Source organism: Sorex araneus, chromosome 2 (assembly GCF_027595985.1).
Source record: "Sorex araneus isolate mSorAra2 chromosome 2, mSorAra2.pri, whole genome shotgun sequence".
Classification (NCBI taxonomy): domain Eukaryota; kingdom Metazoa; phylum Chordata; class Mammalia; order Eulipotyphla; family Soricidae; genus Sorex; species Sorex araneus.
In genome coordinates, this window is record NC_073303.1 from 222,987,109 (window position 1) to 223,014,681 (window position 27,573).

Genomic DNA, 27,573 nt, shown 5'->3' on the forward strand with positions numbered 1-27,573 from the left:
CAAGTGCAAGGCAAACGCCCTACCCGCTATGCTATCGCTCCAGCCCCCTCCAAGCTTACTCTTGACAGTGCTCAGGGATACATGCATAGCGATTGGATCAGGGTTGGTCAGGTGCAGAGCAAAGGGCCCCAACCTCTGTGTTCTATCTCCAGCCCTGCAGGCCCTCATTTTAACCCACATGCCAGAGGTTTCAGGCCTTTGATGAAGAACCAAAGTGAATGAGCCTCCAGGGTTATCTGTGTCCTCAAGGACTGTCCCAATGTGCCCCAAAAGGGAAGGAAAGGGGTGCTGAAATTAAATGTTGGGCGGCCCTAATGTCTAAGTCACGCGACTCCTGAGCTCAGCCACCAGGGGGCAGCAGAGCCACAAAATTTATGGGCGTTTGATGAAGGCAGGGTCCCAGGTTGACCTTGTCCCTTCTTCCCCAAGCATCTGAACTATTCTTTTCCTTTGCTTTTTTTTGGGGGGGGTCACACCCGGCGATGCACAGGGGTTACTCCTGGCTCTGCACTCAGGAATTACCCCTGAATGTGCTCAGGGTATCATATGGGATGCTGGGAATCGAACCTGGGTCGGCCGTGTGCAAGGCAAACGCCCTACCCGCTGTGCTATTGCTCCAGTCCCTGAAATATTATTATATTTTTTCTTTACTCTTTCCCTATTTGGGGGCGGCGGTGAGGAAATCAAACACAGAGCTTTCTACAAAATATGGATGTGAACAGGGACAGTACTCGGAGAGCCCGTGGGGGCTAGAGAGAGTCCAGCGGAAAGGTCGTGCATACATCTGGGTTCACACCCTGTCCCCCCCATCTGATCCCCCAAGCCCGTCAGGAGCCTGATCCTGGAGCACAGACCTAGAAGTAAGCCCTGATCATTGCCGGGTGTGGCTCAAACACTGAATTTTTTAAAAAGGGGTGCGGGGAGTGATAGTACAGCAGGTAGGGCGTTTGCCTTGCATGCGGCCGACCTCGGCTCGATTCCCAGCATCCCATATGGTCCCCCAGCACCGCCAGGAGTAATTTCTGAGTGCAGAGCCAGGAGGAACCCCTGAGCATCGCTGGGTGTGACCCAAAACAAAAAAAAAAAGAGAGAGAGAGCCCAAGAATGAAGTGGGAGTGGTTGAGATAAGGGACTGAGAACCACCCAGTGCTTCCAAGGATGGCAGGAATGCAGAACACTCTCGAGGAAGGAAATCCATCCTCGCCTCCTTGGGGCAGGGCTGGGGACGGCACAAGCCAAACCCAGGCTCCAGATGTCATCGAGAGGAGGGGATGTGGGCCGAGTACTCTCGGGCTGGTGCTCTGGATCTGTGCGTGCTTCTGTTTTCTTTTACTTCAAGCCACAGAGCAGGACAAGGGCCCTCCTGAGGATGCACAATACAAAGAAGGAATTTCTCTCTCTCCTTTTTTTTTTTTGGCTTTTTGGGTCACACCTGGCGATGCACAGGGGTTACTCCTGGCTTATGCACTCAGGAATTACTCCTGGCGGTGCTCAGGGGACCCTATGGGATGCTGGGAATCAAACCCGGGTCGGCCACGTGCAAGGCAAACGCCCTACCCGCTGTGCTATCGCTCCAGCCCCAAAAGAAGAAATTTCTTGGGCTTCGAAATGCTGCAGATGTAACCCAGCACCAACCTCTCCATCCCTGCACTGTGATTCTCGGACTGCTCTAAGTTTGCCTCCCAGGCCTCCTCCAGAGCAACTCCCCTCCCCTCTCAGGACTTCAGGACTGGACCCACCCAGAGGGACACTGGGGAGGTGGGGGGAGGGGCTGCAGGAGGCCTGAGCCTTATTGGGCCTGATCCTTGCCTATGGCGACAGAGATAGAAAAGTGCTCCAGAAGGGAACGGAGCAGCTGGGGGTGCCTGGAGGGGGAGGGGGCTTGGAGAGGCAGCTGGCAGGCGGGAAGCCGATCTGGGGGTCTCAAGTTTCTTGACATCAATTAGAGCAGGCGGCCAGGGCTCATTAGTAGCCTGGGGTGCAGGGCTCATCAATAATGAATTCACCCTGTACACTGCCCCCCCCACCCCCAGCTGCCGACAAGGTCACCTCGTCCTCCAGCCGGCTGCCTCCCCCTGGCCAGCAGAGAGACTCTCTTTGGGGACCTCCCTAACTTGGAGTCCCCGGGGGGCCAGTGCAGGGCCAGGCCAAAGCAAAAGGCCATCTTGTCCATCCACCACACCTGCTGCTCGGAGGGTTTGCTCTGGGTGCCCACCCAGGACTGGGACGGAGCCAAGGCAGGAGGGACGAGTGTTGAGCACGGACAGGAGGGTCTGGGGGTGCAGCCGGATGCGGTCGAAAGGCCAAATGGCAGGTGGAGTGTGGGTCCGACGGGCTCAGCGTCCCTGAGGCCAGACCTGGGCAGGGAGTCATGGGTTCCGGTGCAGAGCACCGCGCCCTGCACCCACCATCCATTCGCCCTTGAGCATCTCCGCAGGTGCAAAAGCCGCTCTTTCCTTCCAACCTGATCCACGGGGCAAGGACGAGAGACTGCTGAGGCCCAGAAACAGGAACTTGAACTTCCTGTAACTTAATTAGCCCTCCAGCCCCAACTTCCCTGCAGAAGCCGGGAATGCCAGTCCCCGTGCCCTTCCCTTCCCTTCCCTTCCCTTCCTCGGCTCTTTCAACATTCCAGCTCTGCCCTCCCTTTCCACCGACCTCTTCCTCCCCGCCCCCACCACCTCAAAGTCCAAGCGTTCTAGTTCACGGCTACACACAGCCCTTCCCTGTGCTGGGGAAGGTCGGCCCAAAGCGGGCCGCGTGGCACTGTGGGAAATCATCCTGCCACCCTCTCCCGAGGCAGGTCCGGGCAGGTCCAGGCCACAGCAGCTGCATCTTCCCCAGACACCTCGCAGACGCCCCGGCTCCAGTCCTCGTGTCCCCGCTGCCACCACCCCCAGCCGGCCCCCAGGACACATTCAGGGCACTGCTCTCCTCCCCCCCCCCCCCCCGCATTCTCCCAGCCCGCACATCCTCCTGAACGCGCCCCTCCAGCTCACCAAACTTGCCCCTTCCTCTGCAGTCCCAGACCCCTCAGCAGAGAATGCCCAGGACTCATACCCTGCACGCCAGGTGACCCCCAGCCGCCCTCCTGCCCGCCCCTGCAGGTCCCCCCCAAGGCTCGGCCTCAGGTCCGGGTCTTCTGGCATCTTTTGTTGTCCTGGCGACCGCCACAGAAGCTTCGATTTGCAGCCCCGCGGGCCCAGGACTGGCATCCCTTGCAGCCCTCCCGAACCCCAAGGCCCAGCGTTGCCTGGGACGGCCTGGGGGCCACTCCCTGGGTGCCGAGGCAGGGAGCTTGCCTGCCTTGCATGCCGCCGGCCCAGGTTCAATCCCCAGACCATGCCCTAAGCAGCACCCCCAGGAGCCATCCCCGAGCACAGCCCAGTGCGCCCCCAGGCAGAGCACGTGGGCTCCATCCTCACCCCCCCCCCGCAGGACAGCTCTGCACCCAGACCGCAGGGACACCGCGAGGACCCCAACAGCCTGGATCTGCTCCCGCACCCTCATTCCCGTGAGAACGGGGCACCCCTACCCTGCCCCGACGCCGTCCTAGGACCAGACTTCCTGATCTCAGCCTCAACCCTTCCCGCGGGCAGGGGGGGGGTGCCCCTAAGCTTCGCTCCCGCGTCCCCCCTCCGTCCCCAGCACCGCCTCGGAAGCTGCCCGCGAGCCCCCCAGCCCCGAGGGGCAGGAGGCGGGGAGGCCGAGGACGCCCCCTCCTCCCCGCTTCACCTGCTGCGGGCTCCGCCCCCTCCCCGCCTCGGCCGGCCCCGGCTCCTCCCCCGGCTCCTCCCCCCGTACCCCAGCCCGACCAGAGCGGCCCCCGGGACAGAGCGGCGCGGAACCCCGGGCGCCTGGGTCCCCAGCATGATCCTCGGTGAGTGTCTCGGCCGCCCCGGGCCCGGGTGCCCGGGCCCCTCTCACTAGGTCACCCCCCACCCCCATCGCCCGGCGGCGCCGGGACTGCGGCTCCCCCCTCCCCCCTCATCTGGCTCCACATCTGGGTGCCCCTCTGCCCTTCTCCCTCTCGCTGCTGCTCCCCGCCCCGGCCCCCCGCGGGCCCCCGGGGAATGGAACCGGGGGGGCCCCACAGCGCCGAGGGAGCCCCCCGCCCCATAATGAGGCCATTGCGTATTCATGAGGCTCATGAATATTATATGACAGGCTCGGAGCGGCCGGGGGAGGGGGCTGGGCTCGGCCCTGCGGGAGGGGGGGGCGGTGCGGGGAGTCGCTGACCCGGCTCCCCCCGCACCCGCCCCGCCGCCCCCAGCCCCTTCCCCCGCCCTTGGCTCAGGCACCCCGACATCCTCCCGGGCCCAGGAGAAGAGGGGAAGGAGGAAGTGGGGGGCGGGGGAGGCGGTGGGCGTAGCTGGGAGGTGAGTGCGGGGAGGTGGGACGCTGGGCCCGGGGACTGTCCCCGGCGGCGCTGCGGCGGGGCCGGCTCCGCAGCCATCCTGCCCCGACTCGCCGGGACCTGCCCCGCGCCCTGCGCTCCCGCCCGGCTTCCTGCCTCCCCCACCCCCACCCCCGCGCCGGGCCCGGGGCGGCCCTGCAGCCCGCGCACCCCCGTCCTCATGACCTACATGGGGTGGGGGCGGCGAGGGACTGGACGCCCCAGCAGGTCACCGCGCCCTGCCTCCCGCCTAGGGCTTCCCGGGCCCAGTCAGTGATGGGAGCCCCCCTCCGCTCCCCGCCGCGCCCCTCCAAAAGGCTGAGATCCCTGTGGTGTCCCGACCCCCGTGGGGGACCCCTGGCCCCGACCTGGCCCGGGGCCGGGGCTGCGCTCGCTGCCTGCGGCGCCCGTGCCTCGCGTTCGCCCCGTCCCGACATCCCAGCAGGGCTCTGTCCCCTGTGCCCTCCGTCCCTCCAGGAGCACCTTTGCCGCTCTTCCTGCATCCGGCCGCGTCCGCCCGCTGCCCGGTGTCTGTCACCCGGCAGGGCAGGCGGATGACCGCTGGGGCGCCATCCAGCACACGCACACCCCGGGTCCTTAGAGCTGAGGCTCCCCGTGCCCCCATCCCGCATCGCGCTCCCCCCTGCCGGCCTCCACCCTGCACCCTGCTTGCCCCCGGTTAGCAGCGTCCCAGCCAGTGGGCCTCTGGGGTCAGACCTGACCGCCGCCGGCACAGGAGGAAGGCCTGGGCCCCTGCCCTCGGGAACTGGGCCCTCTGCCACCCATGGACCCGCGTTGCTCTGACTGCTTTGACTTACTTCCTCCCTCCCCCCCCATGGTAATTCCCTGGGACAGGGACAAGGAGACAGGAGGCCTATGAGCCCCACTCACGCCTCCCCCACCCCCAACACGGAGAGGGCACACACACACACACACACACACACACACACACACACCTTGACCTTGTTTAGGGGAAGCGGGCAGGAGAGGGTGCTCAGGCCCCCCTGCACCCATGCCAAGGTCTTTAGGCTCCCAGGGCCTGCCCTGCCCGGCTGCCTGTTCTAAAGCTGTTGCCGACCCAGGAGGATGAGGTTCTGTGGTTCTGGGCCAGTGTTACTGTCCTCTCCAGCTGGGTCCTGGGGTTGGGGGTCCCGGCTGGGGGTGGTCCGTGAGGAGGCCCCCTCCCCACTGGCCACGCTCCCTCCTCCTCCCTGCGGGCCCGCCCCACCCCCATGCACCCCGGGGGTTATTGGGGATGATGTTTGAGTGGTTATTCATAATCATCCCCTTGTTGCTTTCATCTTGGACTTCAAAGTCATTCCAGCCCTCTGCCTGCCCTCTGCCAAGAAGAGGGAAATCGAGGCAGGAGGGAACAGATACATGGAATCCGGTCAGCGAAGACCCAAGGGGCCCCGGCTTCTCCCCTCAGCCCTTTTTTGCAGGCATTTCTGAGGAGGGGGCAAGGGCCAAAGGCCTGGTGAGAAAGACTCCCAGGCCTGTGGCTTTCTCCCGGAGCCTTGTGGCCGTTTTCGTTTTGCTTCTTTCTTTTCTTTTATTTTGGTTTTTTAGGCCACACCTGGCTGTGCTCAGGGCTTACTCCTGGCTCTGTGCTCAGGGATCACTCCTGGGGGGCTTTTGGGACCATAGGGGGTGCCAGGATCGAGCCCCCGGGTGGTAGGTCTGCAGGGGAGGCGCCTTACCCGCGGTGCTATGGCGCTGCCCCGCTAGTCGCCATCTTTACACAGGCAACCCTGCGCTCTCCCCCACCTCGGCCTGAACTCTGCTTGCACCTCTGATCCAGCACCTCTCCTGCCCGTCCCAGCATCTGGCCGGCTCTGCAGACCAGCGCTAAGCCACACCCGGCCCGGCCCTCCTGCCTGGCTCCAGTTCCTCCCCAGAAGCAGCCACTCCCCAAGCCAGCTCATGGGGACACTCCCATTCTTCCTTCGCCACCACCAGGGCTGAGGCTCCAGGCCGCACCTAAGATGGCCTTAGGGGGTGGCACTGGACCAGAATTCCAGGGGGAGAATGGAAGGATGGGCCCAACCTCGGCAGGATAGAAGGAGTCAGCCCAGCGTGGCTGGGAGCTGCAGGGGAAACCTCCCTCCATCGGATTCTCACACCAGGGGTCCGGTGAGGTGCAGAAGGGACAGGAGAATTCCACTTGGGGGTCTGAGAGGGCACGGGAACTTTTTATAAAGCGTTTGGCAGTTCCCCACAGAGCCAGGTGGGGCCGGAGCTGCTGGAGGTAATTACTCTAATGAGCTTCCCTCCGTGTGGCCTGTCCCAGCCAGGCCTGGAACCTCCAGGCTCCGCCCAACATGTGTTGGGCACGCATGCACACACATACACACACACACACACACGCACTACACACACGTACACACAAGCATGCACACACATGTACACACATAACACACAGGTACATGTACACACAAGCATGTACACACACATATAACACACAGGTACATGTACACACAAGCATGCACACATACACACATATACACATACACAAACGTGCACACGTACACACATATAACACATGTACACGTACACACAAGCATACACACATGTACACATATAACACATGTACACGTACACACGAACATGCACACATGTACATATATAACACACATATGTACACATACACACAAGCATGCACACACACATGTACGCACACACATATAAAACACACACACACACACACACACACAGGCCAACACCTCTCTGCTCCTGTTCCAAACCGCCTGGGCCCTCACCTAACCAGATGTCACCAGCCCTGCATTTCCAACCTCATTTCCTGCTCCCCAGTCCTTCCTAGGGGGTCCTGCTCCCCTCCTCCTCTTCCCTCCCCTCCCCAGACAAGGACCGTCCTGGTGCCCTTCTGGGCCCTCAGCTCGAAGCCAAGCTATGCTATCTGGTTGAATGATTCCCGCACCCCCCACCCCTGCGCTGGTTGGCATCGTCTACAAGAATTTATTGATTTTTCTTACTTTGTTTTTTTTTTGGGGGGCACCCCCAGCAGTGAATGCTCAGGGCTTATTCCGGGCTCTGTTCTCAGGGATTACTCCTGAAGGGGCCCTGGGGGCCCTGTGGGGAGCTGGGAATCACCCCCCCCTGGGCTGGCCCCCTACAAAGCAGATGCCCTCCCTGCTGTACCTTAGCCCCCGCTATTTTTGTAGCCAGCCTTCGCTGAGCTGTCTCGGGGACCTGCCAGCCCCTTACACGGATTCTTGCCGCTCAGCAGCTCCGCAAGGCAGGGACTGTTGTTTGGATTTGACAAATGACAAACAAACAAGACCTAGCGCCCCAGAAGCCGCCAGAGGCTCAGCTGGGGAGCAGTGGCGCCCCCCCGGGGAGGCGCTGCGGGTAGCGGGTGTTCAGAAACTGGCAAGGACAGTTGTTCTCCAGCAGGGGCCGGGGGCTCGGGCTCACCCTGGCACGCCCGCTCGGCCCCTGAGCTGCCATCTGCCCGTCCTCACGGCTCAAGCCTGGGGAGCGCGCCCCAACAGCGCCCTCACATCAGGAGGCGACCCCCCAAGCCTTCCGTTGCCCACCTGGCCTCCTTCCTTCCCGCCAGGCTCATTCCACCCCTTCCTCCCCTGCCTCACCTCACCTCGCTGCCTCCTCCTCGGGGCTCCAGCCACTGGGAAGGAGAAGCCGCCCACAGCCCTGGGGAAGTGAGTGGCCTCGTTTCCCTCTGCCGGCTGGGGGGGAGGGGGCCAGGTGGGGGCGCTCCCCCTTCTCTCCTGGAACAAGACAGAAGTGTGTGTGTGTGTGTGTGTGTTCGTGTGTGTTCAGATCCCTGCTTCACATTCGCCAGAGCAATAGCACAGCGGGGAGGGTGTTTGCCTTGCACACACAGCCAACCCCGGTTCGAATCCCAGCATCCCATAGGGTCCCCTGAGTACCGCCAGGAGTGATTCCTGAGTGCATGAGCCAGGAGTGACCCCTGTGCATCGCCAGGTGTGACCCAAAAAGCAAAAACAAAACCAAACAGATTAGCCAGAGCAGCCCTTCAGGGCTGTGTCTCGGGGAAGGAGTTTGTCTCCCAGTCAGCCAGGTCTGGGTGTAGACCCCCGGGTCTGGGCCAGGGAGATGCTCAAGGGGTCGAAGCACAGGCTTCGCAGGCGGGAGACCCGGGTTCGATCCCCAGCACCTCCAGGAGCAACCCCGAAGCAATAAGGCAAAAGGGACCCTGAGTGCTTCCGGGTGTGGCCCCCAAGCCTAAAACCAATCAGTAAACCCCAGGTCTGCTCCCGAGAGCTCCGCGCGACGGCCTGGGTTTCAGAGCACCTCTGCGCGCCCGTGTCCTTGGGTGTCGGGTGGAAAGTAGAGCGTCAGTGACCTCACGGAAGCGTCGCTGCCTGGGAGATTAAATGTGCTCCGAAGCCACCAGCGTGCGGCGAGGCTCCTCCTCGGAGGACTTCCTGCAGCCTTTTCTGGAATCCTCCCTCCTGACTTGGGTGTGTGAGAGGCAGCGCTGGGAGTCCCCCGAGTCCAGCCAAGGGTCAAGGAGCAGAGCTGTGGCCACCCCGCTGCAGGGCCCGGCAAGTGCCAGACCCGAGGCAGCTGCTGGGTGGGTGCTGGGTGCTGGGCGCTCCGGTTTCTCTCACCATTCCTGATGCCGCCTGGGGCTCGTTAAGGCTGCCCCTTGCCCGAGTGCCAGGAGCAGGGAGGTGGCAGAGTGAAGACGCTTGGTGGGGACGGAGCAGGAAGGCGCGAGGGCCCGACCACCCCCCTCCATGCCTCACCCCTCCCTTCCTTGCTGTCTGCCCCGTTCTCCGTCCCGGGCTCCAGGTCTGGCCTCGCCGCCCTGTCCCTTCCCTCTGGTCACCGAGTCCTGCTGCAGCCACACTCCCCTTTCCCTGCCTTCCCACTTTTTAAACTGTCCACCGCATCCCCGTCTGGCCGGGAGGGAAGGGACACAGGGCACACAAGACCCCCGTGCCAGGGCCAGGGACAGGCGTCCCACCCACTCCCCCAGCCCACGGAGGCCTGAGACCCAAAGCCATGCTGCCTGCCCCTCTCTCTGCCCCGGGCACCCCTGCGCCCCAGTCTTGGCACTGAGCAGGGGAGAGAGAGAGGAGAGAGACCCCCCCACCCTAGACCTTCCTGGACCAGCTCCCTGCCCCAGCTGTGCCTGGGCCCTCCCCGCCCCCTCCCTCTCTCCTCAGATTCCCCTAATCCCCGCTCCCCCGCCCTCCCCTCTGCCCCACTTTTCCAGGACTCCGATTGGTTGAGTCCACTGACTGGACTGGGGGGGTGGCTGGCTAGGGAGGGGGCAGGGGGCAGAACCAAGGGAAGGGGAGCTGTCGGGCCCAGGCCCCTGGGGGGCCGGGGCCAGGCCACTGCCCCGGGGGCAGCGGGCACCAGGACTGAAGGTATGCATGGAAGGCAGCGTGGACAGAGGGGACAGGAGCGGACCCCGGGGGCCCTGGGCCTCTGTCGGGTCCAGGCAGGATGGGTGAAGCAGCCTCCGGACTTGACCTTTGCTTCCGGCCGGCCCCGCAGCTGGCAGGGCCGAGTCCCCGGAGTCCTCGCCCGGCTGACAGGCCGGTGACAGGGGGCTGCAGAGAGGGGTGCGGTGGAGGCCGGTGACAGGGGGCTGTGCAGGGGGGCGGGGAAGGAGGTTTCAGGGGAGGGTAGTGGGACGGCGGCCCAGGCTTTCATTTCCCCACGGGGTTTGACTCAGGCATTCCCCGCTTGTGGTTCCTCTTCGTGCCCCCAGAGCGGGCGCGGAGCGTGCCCCCAGCACTTCCTGTGTTTCTCCCAGCGTCTGGGGACAGCGGGAGGCACAGGCAGGTTGGGAGAAGAGGCCCCGGGGTCTGCGTGTTCCCCGGCCCAGAGTCGATGCCATTCCCCGCTGCCTACCCCAGAGGGGCGGGCAGCGAACTAAGAATCAAAGCGGGGGCGGGGGTGGTGGAGAGAGCGGCTGGCGGCTTGGGTGCCCGCCTTGCCTGTGCCCGGCCCTGCTCAATGCCCGGCCCCCGAGAGGATTTCCCGGAGCACCTTCGGGAGTGACTCCCGAGCACAGAGCCAGGAGTAGCTGCAGAGCGCCAGCAGGGGTCGCCCTCCCAAACACGCAACTGTGATGGGGGCCTGGGCCGTATGCAGGGGCCCCGGGGCCCAAACCCCAGCACCACAAGGTCCCCCGGCACTGGCAGGAGCGAGCTCGGGAGCACCATAGCAGGAGAGTCCCCAGCACTTCCAGGGATGGTCCCAAACCAAACCCACCGTGAAGGACTCTGATTGGACCACATCCGGACTCGGAGGCACCTGAAACAGTGACCGTCCCCGAGGGAAAATCAAATTCCTGCCCAGGCTTGGGGGGTCCCTGTCCTGCCCAGGCAGAACAGCTCCACCCGGGTCCCTCAAACTCCTAAAGGTCTGGGGGAGCAAAGGCCGCGAGAGGAGGAAGTGAAAGCCTGAGAGGGAAGGATGGGTCACCCCCCACCCCTGCCTCCACCCCCCAGCCCCGCAGACACCAGGCTCCACCGCTCAGACCCCGCCAGCAGGGAAGTGTGTGTGCACGGGGCCAACTTCTGAGTGGGGGGGGCCCTGCACGGGAGGGCGGCCGTCTTGGGTGGGGCTCCCAGATCTCAAGCTTCCTGCACCACATGATGTTTTCTCTGCCCTTCAGGCAGCCTGAGCCGGGCAGGGCCCCTCCCTCTGCTCCGGCAGCCCCCCATCATGCAGCCGCCTCTGGACCTCAAACAGATCCTGCCCTTCCCACTGGAGCCAGCCCCCGCCTTGGGCCTCTTCAGCAACTACAGTACTGTGAGTATCCGCCTGCCCCCCCCCAAGCGGGGGGGTCCTGTCCCTGCTTCCCACCCCCCTCCACCCCCCCACCACAGTCTCATCTTGCCTCTCCTCTTGATCGGTCCTTTTTCTTACTTCGGCGTCAGTTCTAAGTACCCTTAGCTGGGCCAGGTACCGTGCTAAAGTGTTTGACGTGAATCCTCTCATCCAGTCCCGCCGTGGAGGGCAGGCAGCCACGTTAGGGACCTGCGTCAGGGGTTGCGATTTCAGGATTTCAGGGTGGGGCGGGACGAGTAGGTGTGGAATCCTGGAAGAGACGCCGGCCGCGGACCTGTCTGTGCAGAGCTGCGGCTGTGTCTTGGGGAGGGTCAGAGGGGCAGTGCCATCGAGTGTGGCCGAGTTGTCTGGAAACAGAGAGCCAAGAAGGCTGGAGAGAGAGAGAGCATGGCGGGGAAGGTGCTTGCCGTGCACACAGTCGCTCCGGCTCGGTCCCCAGCACCCTGCCAGGACTGATCCCAGAGCGCTGAACTGGGAGTAAACCCTGAGCACCTTCGGGTGTGGCCCCAAAGCCCCAAAGAAACTGATGTTCTTTCTCGAGCAGGCGAGACATGTAGGAGCGGAGCCAGGCCCGGGAGGTGGGCGGGCGGGCGGGAACAGAGGCAGCGGGCAGGGCCGGTCAGGAGCGGGTCCCGGCCGTCAGCCTGGAGGGCCAGACAGAGCCCGGGGCAGCAGCAGTGTAAGGGGAGAGAGAGGATGGCGAGGTGTTTCCAGGGAAATATTGACAGGCCATGGTGACCAGCCCACACGTGGGGGCAGGGGAGAAGAGAAAGGATGAGTCAGGGATGACTCCGGGGTTCGGGCCTCAGACCGAGAGGAAGGAGTCACCTTGAGAGGAGCAGAAAATCTGGGGTGACAACACAGCCACATTGTTCCGTGGACAGACAGATTTTAGGCTTGGGGAATAGGTAGGAGAGCCAAAGGCGTGGGGGAGGGGAGGTCATTTGTCTTGCATGCGGCCAACCTGGGCTTGATCCCCGGCATCCCCTGAGCACTGCCAGAAGTGATCCCTAAACACAGAGCCAGGAATAAGTCCTAAACGGGATGGGGTGTGCCCCCCCCAAAAAAAAAATTTAAAAAAAAAAAAAAAAAAAAAGACATGAGAAAACCAGCTTTATTCAACTCAAAATAATCCAGCATCAGGAGCTGGAGAGACAGTACAGCTCGGGGAGGGTGTTTGCTTTGTACGCGGCCGACCTACACCATCCCTACCCCGTAGGGTCCCCATGACCACCGCTAGGAGTGACCCCTGAACATCACCAGGTGTGCCCCCAAAAACATCCACCATCAGAGCATGTTCAGCTACAGACATGTACTGAGCACTGCGTCTGCACCAGGCACTGCAGTAAATGTTGCTACACATGATCTCATTTAATCTTCACCACCCGCCCGACCAGGTGACGTTACTTACTATCCATGAGACATATTAGGAGGACGGAACCCAGGAAGGTTTGAGTGGCTGACTGATGTCGACACAGTATGACCTACGGTCTGCACAGTTAGCGGCACGGATGTGTTGACTGTGAGCCCACTGCATCAGACTCCAAATAAAGTTCTCTTTAGACCACAGCTGCTTCCTCCCGAAGAACTGAAATCAAGGGCTATAGGGATGCGTCTCTGTGGGGGAGAGCATGTCTTGCATGCATAAGGCCCTGGGTTGGATCCCCGCACCACACACACACACACACACACACACACACACACACACACACACACACAAGAATCCTCGTCGACATTTTCATTGCACATGAAGTGTACTGTTTCCCATAGCTCAGTCATCACAGCACCCTACGGGGTAAGCAGTTGTTCTATCCTCATTTGACAGCTGAGAAAATTGAGTGCTGGCCATAATCGAGGCTCCAGGCTGGATCTGGCAGGGGCGCGGTGGTCAATAAGGCACAGTTCTGTCTTGAAGGAGCTCGTGTTCAGGAGAGAAATATAGACAGGAAGGCAGTGATCTGCAGCGCCAGACAGAAGGTGCTGTAAACACTGCAGAGGAGATACTAACAAGATTCCACTGGAATTGTTGTTGTTTGTGGGGGGCCCCACCTGGCAGTGCTCAAGGTTTACTCCTGGCTCTGTGCTCACTGTTTACTCCTGGCTCTGTGCTCAAGGTTCACTCCTGCCAAGGCCCAGGGGACCCTACGGGGTGCCTGGCATTGAACACAGATCAGCTACGTGCAAGGCAAGCGCCCTCCCTGCTGTACTATTGCTCTGGTCCCGGAAAAATTATCTTTGAGCACCTACATGTACTGGGCACTGTGCCTGGGTCAGGACACGGGACTCGGTCTGTGCCCTTGGAGAGAGCAAGGATGCTAGGAAATAACCAGTGAAGAGTCTCCTACGGGGTGAAAAAGGCAGCCTCAGGGCCATTTAGATTACACGGGATTGCTGGGCTGTCAGGAAAAACTTGCTGGATGAGGTGGTGCGAAAGTGACCACTGGGGCTGGAGCAATAGCGCAGCGGGTAGGGCGTTTGCCTTGCACGCAGCCGACCCGGGTTCGATTCCCAGCATCCCATGTGGTCCCCTGAGCACCGCCAGGAGTAATTCCTGAGTAGCATATGAGCCAGGAGTAACCCCTGTGCATCGCTGGGTGCCACCCAAAAAGCAAATAAATAAATAAATAAAGCAAGCAACCACTGTTTAACTGGTGTTAAACAGAAAAGAAAGCACAGGATATAAAGGGGTTGGAGCTGGGGCAGGTGGCATATAATTTAGGCTTTGAAGAATTGTTAGCAGGACTGTTTCTTTCTTTCTTTCTCTCTTTTTTTTTTTTTTTTTGGCTTTTTCGGGTTACACCCGGCGATGCACAGGGGTTACCATATGGGATGCTGGGAATTGAACCCAGGTCGGCTGCGTGCAAGGCAAACGCCCTACCCACTGTGCTATCGCTCCAGCCCCAGGATTGTTTATTTCTTGACCCCCAGGATCCAACCCGGGGCCTTGTACATGCAGAGCGTACACTCCAAACTGAGCTGCATCTCCAGCCTCGCTGAATCTAATTTTTTTTTTAGTGAAGATAGTTTTTATTGAATGGTGAAGATAGTTTTTATTGAATGAAACTTATTTAAAAAGATGTGAAGGGAGAGAGAGAGGAAATATGTGTTTAAGGAAGAACACAAGCAAAGAGACAAAGAAAGGTTCATGTTCAAGGGAGAACTCAGACTTGCAGGAGCAAACCAAATTTTTTTTATTTAATTTTTTTATTTTTTGGTTTGGGGGCTACACCGGGTGGTGCTCAGGGGACCATATGGGATGTTGGGGATGGATCCCGAGTCGGCTGCATGCAAGGCAACCTGGTGTGCTATTGCTTCGGCCCCTATTTTATTATTTATTGGTTTGGGGGCCACACCCGGATTTCTCCCAGCTCTGTGCTCAGGGATCACTCCTGGTAGGGAGAGGGGAACTATGTAGGGTGTCTGGCATCGAACCTGGGTCAGCTGAGTCCAAGGCAAGTGCCTTATCTGCTGTACTATCTCTCCGGCTCCTAGTGGAACGAAAAGGCACCTTCGAGACTGTTCCAGAGTGCAGCGAATAAGTGAAAGGAACGAGGGTCAGAAAAGAGCACTGGAGAGAAAGCCATTGATGAAGTGTGAGTGGCACTGAGGTATATGGGACTCCTGTCCCCCACCCCATCGGTATTCTGTTCTGTCGATGACGACACAGACTCAGAGTTCAGTGACCTGCCCAAGACCACCAGCTACCTAGTCACTGTCTGGCGCCCCCAGAGCCTGAGACTCCTCTGCCTCCAGTGGGAGCAAGATGGTTAAAGCCATGGGCATGGAGACGCTTGGAGAGCGTGGCACGGCGGCGAGAAGGTGCCAACTTTGGCATCTGACTGTCCCGCTGCGGACTGATGTTCCAAAGGCTCTGGCGGGGTGACCTTAGGCAAATTATTTAACCCCTCTGAACGCCAGTTCCACCAGCTGTAAAATAAGATGGTACCACTGCCAGGCTGTTCAGATTACATAACCACGGCGTCTGGACCAAAGCAAGCGCTCAGTGTTCGCTGCTATGATTATTACGTGGTTGCTATTGTTTCTGCTTCCGAGAGCACAGGCAGGATGGCCATGGCCGAGTCAGACGGTGGGGACCAGAGGGGGCTGTGTGGGAAATGGGGGAGGCCCAAGGGAGGGCGGGGACAGAACTAGGTTCCTGTAGAGAAGGGAGAAGCCAAGAGAGAGAGAGAGAGAGTGTGTGTGTGTGTGTGCGGGTTGCATCAATAGTGTCAAATTCTGCAGGGCAGCAAGGACTGCAGGAAAGCTGCAGACAGCCCTTTGGCAGAGCCGTGGAGCAGTTAAGCACACGGCTTTGGAATCAGGCTGCCCGGGTTTAAATTCAAATCCCAGTTCAGCCACTTACTAGCTTATGACCTTGGGCAAATTATTTAACCTCTCTAAACCTCAGTTCCCTCATCTATAAAATGAAGATAATAACAGTACTTACTTCAAATAGTGGCTGTGACGATTAAATGAGATAATCCGGGCCGAGAGCTGAGGACAGAGGCTAGCACATTCCAAGGGCTCAGTCCACCTGAGGTGGTGGTGGCGGCGGTGGTGGTGTCCTGGCAGAAGCCTGGCCCTCCCTGGAGTGACGGCCAGCCCCCTTCTGCTGGGTACCCCCGGCGCCGCGGGCTCCTGCCTGCATTCTGCCTCCCTCTGCCCTTGGGCACCCCTCACTGTGTCCCAAAGACCGTCTCTCTCCCCACCCAGCCCCACGCCTCACGCCTCTGCCTCCCAGGGGATGGGAGGGGACCCCACCGGGCCCTAAGATTGCCGGGATCCCAGGAGGTGTCCAGGAGGGTGAGGCGGTGTCCCCAGAGGGAGCCAGTCTTGTCCTAGCGCCCCTCGGGCCCCCGTGCTATTCCCTCACGGGGCCGCCAGGGGGCAGCCGATGGCCGCAGCGCCGGCTCGCAGGGCAGCCGGCTGTCCGGCAGGTGGCGCGCGAGGGGCGGAGGTGGGAAGAGGCTGGGCTTGATGTCCCCACGCTAAGGTCGCGGCCGCCCCGGGCGCCCCCAGCGCCACCGTGCAGAGCCGCTGGGCGAGCCTCGCTTGACACCTGCGCCCTGCACCTCCGCCTCGCGCCCCTCGGCCGCGGAAGGGACGCGCCGGACGGGCCGCGGGCCCCGACCTCCCGGGGGACTCGGGAGAAAGCGCGGGGCGCGCGGGATGCCGGCGACACCTGCGCGCGGGACACGGCGGCGGCGGCGGCGGCGGCGGCGCGGGGCGGGCGGGGGGCGCCGCCCCCCAGGAAGGGGCGCCCGCCGCCGCGGCCGAGGGCGCGCGGCCCGTGCCGGGAGGCGCGCGTGGACACAGCCCCGCGTGCGCCCCTCGCGGGCCACCCGGCCCCGCCCTCGGCCCCGCCTCCGGGGCGGGCTCGGGTCCCCGGCGGCGCCGCCTCCTCCTCCCCGCCCGCCCGGCCGCGCAGCCCCCGAGCCGCCGGGGCCACGAGCGCCGCGTCCCCCGGCCCGCCCGGCCCGGCCCGGCTCGGCCCCCGCGCCCGGGCCCGCCGCCCCGGGCCATGGAGCCGCGGCCCCCCGGGCCCCGCAGGGTAAGCCACCCGGCCCCTCCTCGCGCCTGCCGCAGCGCGCCCGCCTCCCCCATCCTCGCCGCCCCTGCCCGCCTCGCCCTGCGCCCGGGCCCCGGGTGCCCGGCCCCATCCCCCACGGCCGACCTCGGGGTCGCGCTGCCCCCCCCCCGGCCTGCGCGCCCCCGCCGTGGCTCCCCTGGGCTCCGGGAGAACGCCCCTCCCCGCCTGCCCCCCCATCCTCAGACTTCTCAGCGGCTCCCACACCTACCCCGATGGGCACGAGGCTGCCCTCCAGCCCTGACCCCGTCCCAGCCGTCCCCGCTGCCCACCAGCCCGCCCTCCCCCGCCGGCGTCCACCTGCTCTCCAGACACACCTAGCTCCGGCTCGCCGGCGCAGCCCTGGTCCCCGAGGTGCCACCCCTACCCTTTCCCTCTGTCTGGGGAGGTGGGCCGAGGGGGGAGGGGCGGCAGGGGCAGTGGGAGGAAGTGCAGCCTTGGCCCCCTCGCCCCCCCATCCCTGCCCGACCCCATCCGTGCACCCCAGTTCCAGGAAAGTGAGTCCCCTTGGGGCTGCGGCAGGAGGGCAGCCGGGCAGGGACTGTCTGGGGGACCTTCCCAGGCAGCGCCGAGCCGGCATCCCAGGGAAGGGTCCCTGGGGCAGGGTGCCCCCCCACCCCCCATCTAGGTCACCAGGACCTCTCGACCTTGGCCCGGAGCCGCACTTGGTGGCTGACATTCCACCTGCAGGCCGCGGCCGTGGCCTTCAGCCTGCTGTGGCCCTGGGTCCTGCGGGAGCCGGTGGGAAGGTCCAGCCAGACACCCCCCCCCCCCCTGCCCTCTGTGTCCCCTGCCTGCGGCTCCCGGGGGCGTTCACAGACCTGACACAGGGGAAGGGTCACACTCGAGAAGAGGCCCTGAGTGGTGGAGGGTTTCTGGGGGTGGACGTCTTAGTGGCCCACCATGGCCGTCCTGGGGACACGGGGCCCTCAGCCACACTGGGGTGAGCGGGTGGAGCAGAGCTCGGGGCCCCTGCCCCCTCCTCCACACCCCGCACCCTCTCTCCCTGCTCTTCCCTGCGACTTGGGTTTCCCGGCCCAGATTGGGTTTCTCTTTGGGCCGACTTCCACACCCCACCCGGCATGTGCGGAGACCCAGGGGCCGAGGAGGACCTGGAGGCAGAGTCCAGAGCCGGCTGGTCTCTGAGGAAGGCGTCCTGAGATCTCCCGGGGGTGGTGGGGGGGTGGCGAGAGGCAAGAGCTCTCAGCCGTCTCCCCCCCTCCCCTTCCGATTAAAGCCTGTCTCCAATTTGGTCTGTCTTTCTTTCTGCCAGACACATCACACATCCACCCAGATAAACACGCAGCTGAAGATTACACAACCTGACCATCCGGGGTGTCGGCAGAGCCCCCGACACAGAAATGTTGATACACAAATGCCGTACACACAGCACATGCCACTCCCTCACACCCCACCCCTGCACAGATTGATCACAGCCTGCCTGCCAGCCGCCGTGCGCACACCCCTGCTCCCCCCCACCCCCACCCCCACCACCGTTCGGCTTTTCTTTAAATAGGACCTGGGTTGCGGGGAGGTGGCAGCCCTCAAGAGGGGGGGCACTTCCGGCCAGTGCAGGAGGGGGACCCCGTCCATCAGACCCGACCCCGGCCTCTCACTTCCAGAAGGGGACAGGCCCATGTCTCGGGGACACTCAAGTCCCCAACCTGCCCGTGAGCCACTTCAGGGGGGAGGGCAGGGCGCCTGCTCCTAGACTCACTGGGAGCCGCGAAGACCCGGAGGGACCCCACTTAGGAACGATGACACCCCCCAGCCCCCGTTCCCGACAACTCTCAGAGAAGATTCGAGCCCCCTCGGAGTCTCTTCGGAGGAGAAAGCCCAGCCGTCCCCGCGCTCCGGGGCCACCCTCCACCGCATTCCATTCCCGCCTCTCCCGACCAGAGGGAGGAGCACTGTGTGGGGAGGCAGCCCCCGGCCCCCACAGCACAGGGCCTCAGAGGAGCTTCCCTCCTCACATGAGCTCTTGGCGGGAGGCTGCAGGCATCAGCTGACCCTGGGTGGGGCAGCTGCAACCCCGCCCGCCCGTGGCCGGGCCCACCAGCCCTGCGAGGAGGAAGAGAAAGCGCCGCTCTCCTCGGCCTCTCTCGGCCCCCGCTATCCCCCGCCACTCACCACAGCCCCCCGGCTTCTGCTTTCCCGGATTCCCTCTGGAAGCCGCCGCCCGCGAGAGGGCCAGGTAGGGTGCGCCTGAGGCCACCTGGGCCCGGCGCTGGCCCTCCCGGAAGCTGGGTGGCAGACGCTTGCCCCGCCGTGCCGCCAGGCCTCGACCCCAGGCCCTGGCACCGGAGGTGCTTTGGGCCTTAGGGGGCCTCTGGTGAAGGGGCCTCGCTAGGCGGGGGGTCACAGATCAAGAGTGGGTCGAGGGTCTTCATGCTGATCAAGAGATGGGCCGGTCAGGTTCAAGGTCCGGCTCCGCGATCGCCCGCCGTAGGGTGTGACCTTGAGCAGACCCGTCCTGCATCCTGCCCGGGACGCCGGGCCCTGGGTCCCCCCACCCCCAGGAAGGAACTGGGGTGTCTGAGGCTGAGAGTCCCCAGCATTGGGGGGGGCAGGGCGAGGCCCTGGCAGTCCAGGCCGGCTGCTGCGAGGGGGAGGGTGACGTTCGTGAGTTCGTGCAGGGGACCCCGGCTCACCCCAGCCTCTCTCCACAGATGGACCCCGTGCAGAAGGCCGTGCTCTCCCACACCTTCGGGGGCCCCTTGCTCAAGACCAAGCGACCCGTCATCTCCTGCAACGTCTGTCAGATCCGCTTCAACTCTCAGGTGAGGGACACAGCTGTGGGGCTGGAGCGATGGCACAGCGGGGAGGGTGTTTGCCTTGCATGCCGCCGACCCAGGTTCGAATCCCAGCATCCCATAGGGTTCCCCGAGCACCTCCAGGAGTGATTCCTGAGTGCAGAGCCAGGAGTGACCCCTGTGCATCACCGGGTGTGACTAAAAAAAAAAAAAGAAAGAAAGAAGCACAGCTGTTCAGCAGCCTGTGGGCCCCCGGAGGAGCAGCAGGGGTGAAGCAGGTGTACGGGGAAGAGCAGGGAGAGGGGGAGAGGGGTTACTGCAAGAGCAACCGGGGCTGAGGAAAGATGATTGGGAGAAAAAGAGGTAACTGTATTTGGGTCACGAAGTAGCACAGTAGGGCTTTTGCCTTACGCAAGGCCAATTTCCCATTCCCGGCATCCCGGCACCCCCCGCGAAGCCGCAGGGGTGGTCCCCGAGTGCCTCCTCTGAGACCCAGACCCAACCCCATCTGAATGGGGGTGTGACTCCCGCCCGTGGGTGTTGGCAGGGGGCTGATGGGTCCTGGTGTCCCTGGGAGCCGGTGCCCTCCCTGGCCTCTGCCGGGCTCCTCCTTCCTTCATCCACCCCTGCATCCTGACTAGGATGCCCCCCGCCACCCTCCCCCCTTCTGGGTTCAACCTGTCTCCACCACGTTCCCTTGGGGGGGCGGGGAGATCGAGATCATAGCCAGACATTCTCAAGAGCTACTTCCGGCTCTGCTCCAAGGCAGCTATTGGGGCCCGTCACCTATTCTGTCCCCCTGGGCCCTCCCCGCCACATGTCTATACCCTTGGCAAAGCTTTGATTGCCCCTCTCCTTCCCCCCTGCTGCACCCTGTCAGAACCTGTGGAGCCTGGCAGATTTCCTTTACCTGAAATCCCACCGGGATTCCGGGGGAGGGGTGCTCTGTGGGCTGGGGGGGGGTGTCCTGCGAGCTCTGGGGTGGAAACAGCGGGGCCTCTTTCTGCTGAGTCGGGGTGACTCCGGTTCTGCTCCCCACCCTGCACCCCGCCCCTGCTGCCTCTCTCTGCCCCTTCTCTCTCTACCCTGCGCGGAGCTGGGTGACCTTGGTGTCCGGGAGTCCGCGTTCCCAGGAGGGGCGAGGGACGGAGCCTGGAGCCAGCGTTGGGCCTCTCTGCCCTCAGCCCGGTCACCCAGCCTGGTCCCACCCTCTGGAAGAAGGTGTCGGGACCAGGCGCCAGCCCCGCGGCCCGCTCCCTGCCCTCTCCTCCCCTGCGCCCCAGGAGGCCCTGTTTTCTCAGCTGTCTCTGCCGCTGTCCGTCTCCAGAGCTGGGCTTGGGGCCAGGGTCCTTCAGGACGTCCTCGGAGGCTTCAGGGGAGAAGAGGGTTTTGGGGGCACCCTGCTAAGTGGATGTGGGAGCGCTCAAAGCCTGGGGCAGGGGGCCGGGGAGCTGGGTGAATGGCTAAGCCCCGCCCATTAGGTTTGGGGGTCCCCTCTCCTCCGCAAAGGTGACAGGGTGGGGAGCCCGGTGGGCTGGAGCGGGGGCTGGCGGCCGGGTGGGCGCACAGGCACTCAGCGGGGGGCCGTGACACCCCAGCGGTGTTGGGAGAGAATCACGGGGGGCTTCCGGGGGTCCCGGGGAGAGTGGCGGGGGGCAATCGCATCTGACTCCCTCTCCCTCTTCTCCCCCCCCACACCTAGAGCCAGGCTGAGGCTCACTACAAGGGCAACCGCCACGCCCGGAGGGTCAAAGGCATCGAGGCAGCCAAGACCCGAGGCCGGGAGCCTGGCGTCCGGGAACCTGGAGACGCCGCCCCCGCCAGCAACGCGCCCCCCAGCGGGGAGGGCGCCACCCCCCGTCCAGGTGTGTCTGGCTCCCCCCACGACCTCTGCTCCGCTCTGCCCCGCCCCCAGCCCCGTCCCACCCCCACCCAAGGTGGGCCCGGGAGCCCACCAGTCCCCTGACGGCAACTTTCCATCCGTCACCTCCACCCCTGCCCAGCGCCTCTCAACAGAGTCCCCACTGTCCACCGCCGAGTGACTCAGAGGGGGCGGGGGTGAGGCCACCTGGCAACGCTCCTCAAGGAGGGAACCGGCAATCCAGGGGGAGGAGTGGGCGGGACTCAGGGCGCTGCCTCTGCCCACGGTCCCCCCCAGGGACAGGAGACCCAGGAGGCCACACCCAGTGGCAACTCTTGGCGCTGCGCTCAGGGATCACTCCTGGTGGTGCTTGGGGGACTGTCCGGGATGCCGGGGGTCGAACCCTGGTGGGCCGTGTACTAGGCGAGCGCCCTCCCCACGGAGCTGGTGCTCCGCCCCTGGTCTTTCCTGGGAGGCGACACTTTCAGATCCCCGAGGCCTTGTCCAGGTTTGCAAAAAGCAACTGGGATTCTCTGTCCCTCGTGGCCGGTCGCCATCTCAGCTGTGCTCCCAGCCAAGAAACGGGGAAGAAGGAATCTCACGGCGGGGAGATGGGAGCCTCCCCAGGCTTGGGATTGCCACATCACGGTGCAGGCCCGGCCAGCTCCAGGGACCCGTATCCCCAGTCCCTCCTTGCCCTGGCCTGTCGCTCCGGCCTGCCCGCAGGAGCATGGCAGCCAAGCTGTACACCAGCTTGGGAACCAGGTCCCACAGCCACTCACACACACACACACTCAGACACACACACACTCAGACACTCACACAGACTCACACTTAGACACACACTCAGACACACAGACAGACTCACACACTCACACACACTCAGACACACACACACTCAGACACTCACACAGACACACTCAGACATACACACACACACTCAGACACTCACACAGACACTCAGACACACACACTCAGACACTCACACAGACACACTCAGACACTCACACAAACACACTCAGATACACACAGACACACAGTCACACTCAGACACTCATACTCAGACACACATACGCACACTCAGACACTCATACAGACACACATTCAGACACACACAGACACACAGACATACTCAGACACACACAGAGACACACACTCAGACACTCACACAGACATTCGCACAGATACACACACTCAGACTTACACACTCAGAAACACTCAGACATACACTCAGACACTCACAGACACATTCAGACACACACACAACTTAGAGACACTCAGACACACTCACACACTTGATATACACACAGTGACACTTGGACTCTTACAGACACACACTCAGATATACTCAAATGCACTCACACTCAGCCACACACTCAAACATGCAACACCCACACCCACGCACATACACATTCATACACATTTTCATACACTCAGACACACCCTCAGTTACTCTTACTCATTTACACTCAAAAACACTCCAGGGGTGTTGGGCTAGAGTGATATAGCACAATAGGGAGGGTGTTTGCCTTGCACACGGATGACCCGGGTTCGATTCCCAGCATCCCGTATGGTCCCCCAGCACCGCCAGGAGTAATTCCTGAGTGCACAGCGAGGAGTAACCCCTGTGCATTGCCGGGTGTGACCCAAAAAACAAAAGCCAAAAAAAAAAAAAACACCACAAACACTCCATCACACACACTCATATATTCTCCCATTCATACACACTCAAACTCAGACACACTCGTACTCAAAAACACACTCCAGCACACTTATGCACACTCATTTATACTCAGAAACACACAGAGACACACACTCATATGTGCTTGCATTCACACTCACACTCACAGTCAGACCCACGCTCATTTGCCCCTGCACACTCACACTCAGACCCCCCCAGGCCGCGCCGAGATTCGGGCTGCAGAGAAGCGGGTTGTGCTTGCGCGGCTGCATCTCACACTCCTCAGCCCCAGTGACCACACGTCCTCACTGTAAGGTGGGGTGACGTGGGTCGGAGAGACATTGAGGCCCTTCTCGTGCACAGCGCCAACCCTGGCTCCCTCTCTGGCCACCACACACACACCACTGGGTGTGTTCCCCCACCGAAAAAAGATAAAATGGAGGTGCCGCCGAGGGCGGGGGAGGGCTGACGTGTCGTGCGTCGCCCTGGTCCAGGTGCCGGTCCCTCTCATTTCATTTAGCTCCTCTGGGATCTCTCGAAGGAAACCACAATCCCCACTTGCGGGTGGAAGCCGCAAAACCCTGGCCTGAGGGGCTGGAGCGATGGCACAGCGGGGAGGGCATTTGCCTTGCACGCGGCCAACCCGGGTTTGATTCCCAGCATCCCATAGGGTCCCCTGAGCACCGCCAGGAGTGATTCCTGAGTGCAGAGCCAGGAGTAACCCGTGCATCACCGGGTGTGACCCAAAAAGAAAAAAAAAAAAAAGAACCCTGGCCTGAGTCTGAGGGGATGATGTGCTCTCTGGATTGGGATGGCGGCGAGGGGAGGCGGGATGGGTAGGAAGTGGAGGGAAGGAGCCCCAGGCAGAGGGAGAGAGCACCCACCCGGCAGGGCTGGGGAGCCGCCACCCCCGGCTCCCCGCCCCCACGCCAGCCTCCCCCTGACCCGGAAACTGGATCGGCGCAGGATCGAGAACGGGAGCACTAGAGTTTCCCCTGCAGGGAGGCCGGAGCCGGGCACCCAGACCCGGCCTGTGCATCTTTAATCAAGCCATGAATTATAGAGCAGCCTCATCCCTGCCTCTTCCCTCTCTGCCTCTCTGTCCCTTCTGCTGCTACGTAGTTGGTGTCTGTCTCTTTCGACCTCTGCTCAGCCTGGCCCCGCCCCCCTCACCCCGGGGACTGGGCTGGCCGGGGCAGGGAGCCCAGGCCCACTGGCAGCCCATGGCAGGGGTGAAGCCCTGCCCCCCGCCTCTCCCCCTGGCGGGACTGGCTGCCAGCTTCTCCCTGCACGAAAGGCCAGTGGGACGGGACCCCCCCCCCCCACCTTCCGCAGCTCTAGCTTGTGGCACCCCTCCCCTGCCCTCCCTCACTCCGAGCGCAGGGCGGCTGAGCCATGCCTGGCTCTGGCCCAGGGCATGAGAACATGCATGTTGTCACAGGGTGGGACTCTCTGGACCCTTGCCCTGCAGGAAACTGGGGTGAGTCTCCTCCACAGAAAGAGTCTTCTCCAGGGTTGGAGATGTCGTACGCCAAGTAAGGCTGTCGCACGTGGTTGACCTGGGTTCAATCCCCGGCACCTCCTGGGGTCCCCCGAGACCCACCAGGAGTAATCCCTGAGCACAGAGCCAGGAGTCAGCCCTGAGCGCCAACCAGGCTGAGCCCCAAACAAACACACACACCAGAGTCTTCTTCAAAAGTCATCTGGGGTTGGGGCCGGAGCAATAGCACAGCGGGGAGGGCGTTTGCCTTGCTCGCGGCCGACCCGGGTTCGATTCCCAGCATCCCATATGGTTCCCTGAGCACGGCCAGGGGTGATTCCTGAGTACAGAGCCAGGAGTAACCCCTGTGCATCGCCGGGTGTGACCAAAAAAAAAAAATCAAAAGTTATCTGGGGTTGGGGCCGGAGTGATAGCACAGTGGGGAGGGCGTTTGCCTTGCACGCAGCCGACCTGGGTTCGATGGGTTCGATTCCCAGCATCCCAGAGGGTCCCCCGAGCCCCACCAGGAGTCATTCCTGAGTGCAGAGCCAGGAGTAACCCCTGAGCATCCCTGGGTGTGACCCAAAAAGAAAAACAAATGTCATCTGGGGTGACCCCTGTGTTTCTCCCCCCAACCACAGTTTCCATGGAGAATGGACTGGCTCCAGCCCCAGGGTCCCCTGAGAAACAGCCCGGCCCCCCATCCCCTCCCAGCATTCCAGAGACTGGTCAGGGGACCGCCAAGGGCGAAGGGGCGGCTCCAGCCCCGGCTCCCCTGCCCGGAGGGAGCAAGGAGGAGGAGGAGAAGGCCAAGCGGCTGCTCTACTGTGCGCTGTGCAAGGTGGCCGTCAACTCCCTGTCCCAGCTGGAGGCACACAACAAAGGTGAGCAGCCGCGCCCCTCCTTCCCCAACCCTCCCCCGTACACGTGGGCCGCGCGGGCCCCAAGTGGCCCGGAAAAACCCGACACTTGTCACCTCCTCCCCGTATTGACATTGGGAACGTGTGTGACCAGGGCCAAGTCAGCCCGGAAATTCTTCCCTCCGCCCCTTTCCCTCCCGCGTCGTGCGCGCCAGGTACTAAGCACAAGACCATTCTGGAAGCCCGGAGCGGGCTGGGCCCCATCAAGGCTTACCCGCGGCTGGGGCCCCCCACGCCCGGCGAGCCCGAGGCCCCCGCCCAGGACCGAACCTTCCACTGTGAGATCTGCAACGTCAAGGTCAACTCGGAGGTCCAGCTGAAACAGGTGGGTCCCGGGGACCCCATCCCCCCACCGGGGGGAGCTGGCTTGGGGCTGGGGGCTGTGGGTTTGGGCGGGGGCGAGGGGTCCTGCCCTCCGGGCTCCCACCCACTCGCGCCCTGGTCCACCCCCTTGCAGCACATTTCCAGCCGGCGGCACCGAGACGGCGTGGCCGGGAAGCCCAACCCGCTCCTCAGCCGTCACAAGAAGCCGCGGGGCGCCGGGGAGCTGGCGGTGAGCCCCGCGTGCTGGAGCCTGGGGGGCGGGGGGTGGACGGGTGGGGCGCGCAGTGGGCAGGGCGGGCGCGGAGGGGCGCGGGGTGACGGGCCGCCCTCTCTCCCCGCTGCAGGGCACGCTGACTTTCTCCAAGGAGCTGCCCAAGTCGCTGGCGGGCGGCCTGCTCCCGAGCCCCCTGGCGGTGGCGGCGGTGATGGCAGCGGCCGCGGGCTCCCCGCTGTCCCTGCGCCCGGCCCCGGCCGCCCCGCTGCTCCAGGGCCCGCCCATCACCCACCCCCTGCTCCACCCGGCCCCCGGGCCCATCCGAACTGCGCACGGACCCATTCTCTTCTCCCCCTACTGACCTGAGCCCCGGTCCCCGAGTCCCGTTCCGACTCCCCCCTCTCCCCCCCGGGCCTCCGGGCGCCCAGCCCGCCCCTCCTCCTGGCACTCCCTGAATGATCTCTCTCCTTCCCCCCCGCCCCGAGGTGCGGGGTTCCAGGAAAGGGGAGGGGGAGCGGGGGAGGGGGGCTTCAGAAGGGGGGGAACACCCCAGATCTCAGGGAACCCCGCCCCCTGCCCTTCCCTCTCCCCTAGCAAAGGGGGGGCCGTCTCACCCCCGCGCCCCCTGTGGAGACACCCCTCCTCCCAAAAGCCATGTCCATCCAGCCCTCTCTCCCCCACCACCTCCAAACCTAGCACAAAACGGGGTTCACAAAGCCATGATCGGGGTTCCGGGGGGTGGGGAGACGTGGATTTTCTTGGCAATAAGCGGACTCTGGGACTCCGGCCCCCTCCACCCCCAGCCCCACACTGAAGCGCTTCCGTGCACATCCCCGTCCCCCGCGGGGGGGCGGGGGGCAGGCGGGATCCCGGGTCCCTCCGAAGCACTTTGGTTCGACCGCCTGCGACCTCACTGTGCCCGCCCCGCACCACGCCCCCGCCCGGGGCCTCGTCCCGGCCCGCCCAGGGCAGGGGCAGCACTTGGGGGCATCTTGGCACTTGGGTGGGACCAACTCGATGCCCCTACTAGACGCTCCCCTCACTTCCTTCCCCTCCCCCCCCGCCCCCCATCCGGATTCCATTCTTTTCACCAGCACCCATCGCCCAAGGGGTACCGAGGGGGGCAAGGGGTGTTCGATCCAAGCCCACCCCCGCCTCGCCTTCCGCAAAACTGTGAGCAAAAAGCAATAGAGCCTCGCCCCGCCCGCCCGCCCGCCCCGCTGGATTCGCCTGGTCTGTAGCCTCCCCCCAGCCCCGCGCCTAGACCTCATGGCTGTCCCCCACCCGCCACCAGATACCCCCAGTGCACAACTCGGGCGGGGGCGCGGCTCCCCCCACCTCTGTGGTTTCCCTCCTGTCAGCCCTTCCCACCTCCCGGGAGGGCTCGGCCCCCCACCGGCCTGCCCGCCCCGTCGACTCTTCTGCTTGATGATGTAGCAACCCCCCCCACCCCGCCCTCACCCGCGTCTTTTCCTCTCTCCACCCCCCGCCACCTCCCCCCCCCCCACAATAAAGTCTGGATTCGTTGCCCTCCGCCC

General features: G+C 63.3%; 1 protein-coding gene across 3 annotated transcripts; it reads left to right on the forward strand.

The window, feature by feature from the left end:
• Nucleotides 1-3,738: 3,738 nt before the first annotated feature.
• On the forward strand, nt 3,739-27,573 carry ZNF385A (zinc finger protein 385A). 3 transcript variants are annotated; one of them, XM_055125827.1, is made up of 8 exons: nt 3,739-3,880; nt 11,040-11,176; nt 19,472-19,582; nt 21,258-21,420; nt 25,219-25,461; nt 25,653-25,822; nt 25,955-26,050; nt 26,166-27,573. In XM_055125827.1, exons 1-8 carry the CDS (start codon nt 3,871-3,873, stop codon nt 26,394-26,396), a joined length of 1,161 nt encoding a protein of 386 aa, XP_054981802.1. In that variant the 5' UTR covers nt 3,739-3,870; the 3' UTR covers nt 26,397-27,573. The 3 variants fall into 3 exon arrangements, with proteins under 3 accessions (XP_054981802.1, XP_054981804.1, XP_054981803.1); XM_055125829.1 differs by lacking the exon at nt 3,739-3,880 and adding an exon at nt 9,647-9,780; XM_055125828.1 differs by lacking the exons at nt 3,739-3,880; nt 11,040-11,176 and adding an exon at nt 16,645-16,766.